The sequence below is a fragment of the Palaemon carinicauda genome, chromosome 2, assembly GCF_036898095.1.
Source record: "Palaemon carinicauda isolate YSFRI2023 chromosome 2, ASM3689809v2, whole genome shotgun sequence".
Lineage (NCBI taxonomy): Eukaryota > Metazoa > Arthropoda > Malacostraca > Decapoda > Palaemonidae > Palaemon > Palaemon carinicauda.
The window spans coordinates 75,680,899-75,690,898 of record NC_090726.1 but is presented as its reverse complement, the minus strand read 5'-3'; the positions used below and the strand labels follow the sequence as shown (position 1 = coordinate 75,690,898).

At 34.8% G+C, this 10,000-nt stretch overlaps 1 protein-coding gene across 1 annotated transcript in view; it reads left to right on the top strand.

Moving 5' to 3' along the window:
• LOC137617635 (uncharacterized) overlaps positions 1-9,640 on the top strand; it is a 30,293-nt gene extending 20,653 nt beyond the window's left edge. The window contains exon 3 of the mRNA XM_068347642.1: positions 9,525-9,640. Within this exon, the coding sequence (XP_068203743.1) occupies positions 9,525-9,640 (116 nt within the window). The remainder of the gene's footprint in view (positions 1-9,524) is intronic.
• The last annotated feature ends 360 nt before the right edge of the window (positions 9,641-10,000 follow it).

Below are 10,000 nucleotides of genomic sequence, written 5' to 3'. Positions count from 1 at the left end.
TTTTTTTTTTTTGCTCTTCCTCTAGATGCTTACTTATATCAAACCTAGGTATTCTATCTATCTTTCCTTTAGGTGCTTTCAGTTTTAATTTCAGTGTGGCAATGAGGAGATGGTGATCATTACCAATATCTGCACATGTATAGCTTCTTACATTTATCAGAGTCCTCCTTCTCTCTTTATTAATGGCAATGTGATGCCTTTTGTTTTTCTAATTGCCATATGATGAAGTCTATGTATATTTGTGCTTGTTCTTATGCTGGAACAGAGTACCTCAAAAGACAAAGATTTTTAATGTTCAGAAACTTATTAAATGTGCTTCATTTTCATTTGTAACTTTGCCAAGACCCTTGACACCCATCACATTCTCTATCCCTATATTATTTCTTCCAACTCCAGCATTTAAGTAACCAATCACAATTTTTACATCTCTCTCAGTGATCTCATCTATTCTCCTCTGCAGGTCTTCATAGTATTCGGCTTTCCTTTCTTCAAGGGAATCATTTGTTGTAGCATAGCAAACTATAATACTCATATTGCACTTCTTTGATTTAAACTTTGCTAGTAACGATTAACTATTTATAGCCTTTTATGCTCTTGGAGTTATAATCATTCCTACCACTTCTGTTCCAGCTCCATCTGATCTTCCAGGGTAAATATGTATATTCCCTTGGTCTAAAGTTTCCTTACCAGTCCCCTTACAGCGTGTTTCACTTACTGCTAGTTCATTGGCTAGATACATCAAAGGATAGCCAGTGCCTATCTAACTAAGACAAGCGACCTTTGTCAGTCCTAGCTAAATCTAGTAAGATCAACCGGCAAGCATCCGTAGTAGGAGCCGAAGAGACCGTTGTTCCATGATCTTAAACACATTCGTCACCTTGCTGCCAGTGACTTCATCTAGATTTAGGGGGCATTTCCTCCACACCCAAAGATCTCATTATTCCACCAAGTTGCTCATCCACTTATACGTTTATAACCATTGGCAAACATGGTTAGCACGGTATATATATGTATATATATATATATATATATATATATATATATATATATATATATATATATATATATATATATATATATATATATATATATATATATATATACATATATATATATATATATATATATATATATATATATATATATATATATGTATATATATATATATATATATATATATATATATATTTATATATATATATATATATATATATATATATATATATATATATATGTGTGTGTGTGTGTGTGTGTGTGTGTGTGTACATATATATACTCTCTAGTTTACGAAGACCGTCCAAAATGAAGTCTTATCTAAATACTACTTGATATACACACATATGCACACACACATGCACACGTTCAATCCTTCTCACCCATCAACCTTTCATATTTCAGCCGCTAAACAAATGTCCTTTAGTAGAACTGAAAGAAATAGATTTGAATATAATAGGACTGAATGATACTAAAATAGTGGAATCTTACATAGAATTAAAAGGAGGCAATATATTTTGGTTCAGAGGACTTTATGAAAGGATCTGGAAACAAGAAGTGTGTCTTCTTCTTAGTATAATTCTTGCAGGTGATACAGAAGATTTTCACAGTACAAGTGATAGAATTAAAAGATTGATTGCCAAACGCAACAAGAAGTATATACTGAAGATCATTTAAAGCTATACCTTTAAAGACTCAAAATAGAAGATGAAATACAAACTTTTTATGAAGATCTGCAGATAGATATGAATATACATTAGACTCAATTTACATATGATTTGGGTGATTTCAATGCTATAGTAGGTTAAAAGAAGAGAAAGGAATCAGAAATGAAAGAGGAGACATGTTTCTAGAATTTCCTGAGTAACAGTCTTAAAAGCATGAGTACTTTTTATAAGAAGGACCATTGAAAATGGATATGGAAAAGCCCAAAAGTTAAAGTAAAGGTATCATAGAATGGTGGGAAACAACATTTGCTTATACACAAGGAACGAGAAAAAAAAATCAATATTACAAAGTAAAATAAACACTCCTGTAATAATAAAAAAAATCTGATGAGTTTATTTTAGCAAAATAAATTAGGCACTCCATATAGTGATGAAAGGGAAGTAAAAAGAGAAGAAATTAACAGTAATTAAACCAATTACGTATAAGTATCAGGAATAGATATTGGTGGAAGAGTTCCTAAACAAGGGCAAATAAAAATATCAGTAAAGGCATAAAAGCTAGTAAAGAAACGATTGGAAATGACGGTAAATTTCAAGAGAGATGAAATAGAATTAGCAGAGCTACCCAAAACAATAAATAAACTAAAAACCAAAGATGCTGTTGAATTAAATCAGACCAAATATTTAGGAAACACCAAAGAATGGAGGAAGCATCAAATTAAGGAAAATTATAATTGGAACAGGGTGCGAACATATGTTTGTTTTAAAGGAGGAAAATGGAAGTATTATCGACAATAGAGATGGAGTAATAAAAATTGCAGAATATTTCTATACAATAGTGATATAAGAATTAACTTCACAAATAGAAATAATGAAGCAACTGAGCCAGTACCAAGCGTAACAGTAAGTGAAGTTAAGAATCCATTAAAGGTCATGCAAACAGGCAAAGCAGCAGGAGAAGATGACCTACCAATTGATTTCATAATAAATGGAGGAGACTTAATAGTATTAAAACGGACTAAACTGTGCACTAAAATGTCTGCAATAATGTTATATACCTACAGCTTTGAAGAACTTTATACTAATTCACAAAAAGGTAGACACAAAAAACCTGGAAATTTTCCGCCCAATAAGTTGGCTCTTTGTAACATAAAATGTTTAAAATAATACTAGTAAGAAGAATAGAAAGGCAGTTTGACTTTAATCAACCAAGAGGGTAGTCAGGGTTTAGAAGTGGATTTTCGAAAAGTGATCATATCCATGTAATTAACCAAGTAATGGAAAAATTAACAAAATATGACAAACAACTATGGATGGTATGTATAGACGATGACAAAGATTTGATTTTATCAACTATCAGCAGTAATAAAAACCTTTCAAAAACAAGGAATAGAAGAATCTTATGTTAAAACACTTCAATATATCCATACAGGAAATAAAACCTTCTTAAAACTACATAAAAATAGTGAAAAAAAAAATCAGATTGAGAGTGGAGTTAGATCAGTACACCTTAATCTCTCCTAAATTATTCATAGCATGTCTAGAAGAAGTTTCTAAAAATTTATATTGGGAAAATTTAGGAATTAATATTAATGGGGAATACCTCAATAACTAAAGATTTGCTGATGGCATAGTTTTATTGAGTGAATCATAACGGAAATTTCAAAAGATGTTGGGAGATTTGAATAGAGAAAGCAAAAAATAGAACTGAATATAAATATTTATAAAACTATGAGCATATTTTAATGAAAATACAGAGACAAAACAACGAAGAGTTATGGACTATCCTCTGGAGACTGTTGATGAATAAACGTACTGTTGACGGACAGTAAGTGTTTCTCCAGGACATGAGCCGAAATTGAATTAAGGATAAGCACAGGATAAGGAGCATTTCGTATATAAAATGAGATTTTGAGTAATGATATGCGACTCTCTCTCGAGGGAAAAGTATTTAATGAGATGGCCCTTGCAATATTAACCTCTGCATCGAAAATGTAGAGCGTTACTGAAGCCTTAGAAAATAAGCTAGATACAACTCAAAGAGCTATGGAAAGATTAATAATGCAAATGACACTAAGAGACAGAAGAAAAGGAACATGGATACGAGAGCAAAGTAAACTACAAGATACTCTAACAGCAAGTAAAAATGAACTGACATGGGCATTACATATAATGAGAATGACAGACATTAAGCTGCAGCCAAAAATAATAGTATGCAACGTTTGCAAAGAGGAAAAATTACTTAGAGAAATTACCACCTACAGGCATTTTAAAGGGGTAAGGACAAGGTTAGTGTTATCTTTACAAAACGAGCTGTCTCTTACTATGTGAGAAAGTGCGATCTGGAAGTATGTGCACTCATTCGTAGGAGGGGTGACAAGCTGAACTTAAGGTGGAATACCCAATTTTTATGATAGATATCATGCCTTGATGTGTTGTCACTGCGTGAGGTTTTGTACTAAGAAGGAGAGTTGTCCTGCAAATACAAGGGGTGACGCTACAATTCGCTTTAAATGTGCGAGCACACATGTGGGCCGTTCCTGTCAGTCCTCAGATCTTAAATGTTCAAATTGTCAGGCTACAATAAGTCTGGATGATCACAGTGTAAGCAGCATGGATTGTCCAATTTTTCCTTCGGAGCTAACAAGGATTAAAAGTAACACTGACCATGGATACAGGTGCTCGGGGGGTTGAATGTGGACTTTTAAATGTGCAGTCAGCTAGAAATAAGACTTTAGAAAATAGGGAGTCTATCAATGATAACTCATTATGACTCTGTCATTGCATAAGAGATGAAATTTTTGCCGCATTCGTTTCTATACGATCTTAGGAGTGGGGGTTGTTACTGGGAGGGGGGGGGGGGGTTTGTTGGAATATTCCTTACGAACTCAATAAAAATGATTAGGAAGTGTAAGACACATTTTTTATGGTACCTTTGAGGTATTACAGGTCAAGTGTGAAGTAAGTGCAATAAAGTGACGATTATTTCCATTTATAGACAACCCAATATGAGTGTTAGTACATTCATGGAGAAATTTGGATTGTACTTAGAAACTATTGACATGGTAATTACGAATATTGTCATCTGGGTGATTTTAACTTATGGCTTGAGGATGTAGAGGCTCGGTATGTCAAACTTTTATTGATACAATGGTAACATTTAACATTGCTAACATTGTGGATAAGCCTACGACAGCTGCTGGGCATACAATTAATTTAGTACAGGTTGATGTGTCAAGTGATCTTGTTCGTGAACTATAAGTGGATGACTTGTGCTACTTCTCGCCTTTACAAAGGCTTGTTGCATTTAAACTCGCTCTTGAGCTCAATAAAAAACAGACTATAAACATTAGTTTTCGATCAACAAGAAATTTAGATAGTAGAACCTAGGTATCATCTTTCTGTGAAAAGAAAACAGAACAATATAGTAATTCTTGCAATCACTGGTTTGTTAATATAGAGGAATGGCATGAGTGCTTGTGTGAACTATATAATACTGTAACTAGGAGGGAATATGAGAGTACATGCCCCATGATCACAAAGGAAATTGTAGTGAAAAATGGCTCGCCATGGATCAGTGATGAAATTCGGAGGGCAAGGAAAGAAAAGAAAAGAAAAGGGGAAAGGTTGTGGCGAAGGTGCGAGACTGATCAAGGGAGGGATGAATACAAGCTTAATTGCAATTATTAAAAAAGACTTAGGACTGCAAGAAAGCGCGACATGTATAAAGAAAAAAAAAACACTCTGCAAGCTGGACCTACTATGGAAAAAATTAATGCATTATTGGATAACGTGACTGGAAATAAGAAGAAACACAGGCTGCCTGAGGGGTATTCTGTTAGTGAATTGGCGCATGATTTTTTTATATTTTTTGACGCAAACATTAAGAGAATTGTTTCAACATTTAATGACAATGCCCAAAGAGCAGTAGTAGAAAACGAACAAATGGTGAATGAAAAATAGTTTAGATATCAAGTTGCGAGTGAGTCATTGGTTAGTGATGTAGTTAAGAAAGTAGAGCTTAAACACTGTGCCTATGCTTATTAGTTTGCTTGCTAATAGTGACAATTTGGGGATGTAAGTGTTTATTATTACAAATATGGTTAATTCTAGTATTTTAAATGGTGTGTTTCCAGAGTCTGAGAAGGGATCTATTGTCAAGCCAATATCAAAGCGAAGTCTGGACCCCCAGTGTCTTGGTTTCTTTCGGCGGGTAGGGAATTTAATATTTCAATCAAAGGTACTTGAAAGTGTTCTCTTATTGCAAATTAATGATCACTTAAGTGCTGTTGTAGCGATTCCCAATAGTCAATATGCTTATCATAGTTTTTATTCCACTGAGAGAGCGTTATGTTATGTGGTGAGGGACATGCGTCGACTTCTGAATAATGGGATGTGTAAATTATTGATACTATTAGACTTGAGTGCCGCATTTGGTAAAATAATGCAAACTATTCTGCTACGGGACTGTGAGCGTATTGGTGTCGAGGGGATGGTTATCTCATATCTTTAGAGCTATGTTAAGGGCAGAACTACTTATATACAAATGAGAGACAAATTTTCTGACTTGAGACCTTTGACGAGGGAGTGCTTCAGGGCAGTGTATTGGAGCTGATTATTTTCTTGATTTATTGTCAACAGTTCTTGAGAAATATGGAGTGAAATATAAGATATTCTCTGGTGACACGAAATTCTATATATTAGTGACTAACATATATGATGCTAAAAGACAACTGAGTGCTATCATATCGGACATTAAACAGTGGATGGACTCAAGGCTATTGAAATTGAATGAGGACACGAATGAGTGTTTGTTTGATGGCCATGGGATGGACTTTGAAAGACTAAATATGCAAACACTGATTGTGAATAACATACATATTGCAGTGAGCAAGCGGGCAAAGAACATTGGTGTATTATTAGACAGTGAATTGTTAATGAATGAACAGATAAACCATACAATGAAAATACCTGGCCATCATTTAAGAAATATAGCAATTGTGAGGAAATACTTATGATGAATCTATGAAAAAGCTTATTCATAATCATATAGTGAATAGATTAAACTATTGTAATCCTTTATACTATGGTTTTCCCAATAACTTGTTAGGGAAGCTTCAATTGATCAAGGCTCATAAAGGGTCAATCGATGAGAGATCAGCTGCTCGCAAGTGTCGAGAACGGAACAAGGCACTAATTGAGCAACACAAGGTTTAAGGTGATTGTAGTGTTGTAAAATTTATTGTATAACTTTTGTTTTTGTTTGTGTGTGTTTTTTTTTAATGCTTCATTCTTGTTTCACAATTCCAAAAAATTGCTCACCGGCCCCGCCAGTGTACAAAAATATCAATACAATTAAAACATTTTTAAGAAATTGAATCTCGAACTTTATCTTAAGTAAATAATTAGTCAATTTAGTCAAGTAACCCCTTGAATTTGTACGTGCATGGACTTCCATGTTTCCACGGTCCTTGGATACGTCACTAAATGACAGACGTCAGACCTAACAAGGACGCGGAAAAAGCTTGGATAAGAGAGTTCAAAGAAAGTACCGCTACCGTCGCCAGAGACATGACAGACGGTTATCGGTTATGAAAAATTTTGAGGATTCGATAGTTGGCTGGTCGGGTGATCAATTTCTACTTACGTCACTTTTTGTTAATGGATTTTTTCCCGGAGGTACTGATGTGGTAATGAAGTTCAAGAGACTTCCTGTTGAATCACGAGCCTTCGTAAAGTGTAAAAAATTGAACATGAGAAAATAAGCTTATCGTGTGGGGGTTCGAGGTGAAGGACAATACATGGTGGAGGACGATGGTTGAGTTCCAAGATCTTCGCTGCTGGCTGCCTAACTCGGGTTGGAGTTTCGCTAAAAGGGGTGGAACTTTAGAGTGAAGAGAGGTCAAGAGCTATCGTCTTGGAATTAACAGGATACTTTCGTCAATGTAGACTGGGGATCTATTTAATTTCATGAAGCTATAGCCTTCAATAACTTCAGTCTTGATTAAGTTTTATATTAAAGTTTTTAATTTTCATCAATTTTCTCTTTTCCTTATTAGTCTTTCCATCCTAAAAGGTTACTCAACTAATCTTTTCGATAAAATTTAGCAAACAGAATAGTAAATCCCAATCAAGTGTGGTTGGACTGAATCAGTTACGTTAACGAAAGTTTCACAAAGAGTTACGGGGAGCAGTACTGTTAAAGTCAAAACGTCCTAAGGAACACCGGGAGGTAATACCGTAGAACATTGCACTAAAGGATTGACACCAATAGCTTTAGATTGACGTAAATATAAACTTACCCTTGAGTCATATCTCACCTCATGTGATAATGCTTTTACTCATTTCAAAATGTAAAGGCCAAGTTCAAAACAGTTAATAATTTTAACCTAAAAATGGCGTTTATTTACATAAAGTACAACAGGAATTTTCACCTATCTGACACAGGAAAAAACAGCAAAACTTCCTAATTGAAATTTGAATAAAGACCACATGGCATATGAAAAATTAAAAAAATACCAAGAAAATGGTCAAATCAATAAAATCGTAAATCAATAATAAAATAACTAATCAACCAACGAAAGTAAAAATGGTGACTGAAATAATACTAAAAGTTCTACTCACTACTTTGAACACATTACTCTCGGGCAAAAATTTCAAACTTGATAGAGGGGAACGGGAACACAACTTATAGTAATGGACACGCCACGAATGATTATACCAGACAGTTTGAACGTGACTTCCTAGGTAAATGTGCACATCATTAAATAAATGCTAGAAAAAAAAGGGGGGGGGGGGCAGTTCCTTAGCCAAGGTTGGGCACCGTTATATAGTACTCACGCTCTTGAGGGTTGATTGTATACGTTGAAGTGGAAGCATCTTGTAAACTGTTAACAACACTTGCATCTTCACTTCTGCACTGACGTGTTTTGTCTTCGTAAGCATATCTTCTGAATAATCGCACAAAGTAAGGCATACTGTTGGTTAGTAAATGGTTGTCCAACAAGTAGTTGAACCGACGCCTATGTTAAAACGATGTCTCAGATGATGAGGCTATGCCTACGTCCGCCTTCCACGCTTCCTAGTTTTTAAGTGGGCCGCTCACACGCTTCTGCCTCCCGCCACTGAGCTGGTTCGAGCCGGTCGAGTCTTCTTCTTCAAATTTTCATGAGTACGTGGTTGGTTGAAGGGTGCTTCTTCTTCAAATTTCCATAAGCATGTGGTTTGCTGAAGGGTGCTTTTTATAAATACAAGGATCATTCTTGAAACTCCAGGGGAAAGTAATTATAAAGAAATCCTACTGTCTGGCTTATAAAAATTAAGTGGCGTTTAGTGATGTTCAATAATACAGAAAACAATCCTAGCTAAACAGACTTATAAATAGGTACTGAGATGTAAATAGCAATAAGCTAAGATCAGTGAGTTACGTAAATTAAAGAGTTACTTAAATACAAACCAATTGTGGTTAAACATCCAAAGCTTCAAGAGCATTTGGAACAGAACGCAACCAAGTGCTGTTTTTAAAAATTGTTGACGGTCAGTTGCATCGTCAAGCAATGTACTGTGAGCTCACGAAATGAGAGAAAATCATCTTCAGAGGAATGAGGTGATGAAAGGTAAAGCATTACAGTGGAATGATGGACATGTTAGCAGCAATGAATACTTAAGGGTATAATAATGAAGGTTATAAAGGAAACAAAAGAAAAAAGAGATACGTAAAACCCAGAAAATAACAAACAAACAAACAAACAAAAATGGAATAACGGGGGTAACTAAAATAAAGTGTGGAAAGAATTTCCACAGGTGTACTGGGGGTCTAGGAGAAAATTTCGTGTGAGCTAACCACGGTCTTATTCGAAGGAGATACTGAAAGACTCTCGCTCGATCTTGGATTGGTTGTAACGACCAGTGGTGAGCAATCAACGTCCACGCCAGAAAATATGACAGGGGGCAACGAATGGACCCTATATGACACGTGACCAGTAATATTTTATTATTGTAAATGTTTCACAAAATTAACTTGGATATGACAAAGGACTTAATGACTTTTATTATGATTGTATATTTGTATTTCTGAATTTCTCTTAATTCAAAATACCTAGAATAATTAGGGCAGTAAGACGCCGTCAATCAGCAAACTAGCTCCGCCTAAACTTATTCCTAGGTGACAGATGGCGATTGCTGAAAATGGATTACAGTTTTCATTGCCTGATATTTTAGAGTAAGAGTACTATAACTTACCCTTATGTTTTACTATCACCTTACATTTGTTAATGTAACTGTTATTCTCATAGATTATGATCCAATTGGTTTACAGAACTGTTACCTAAAGCTAAAGA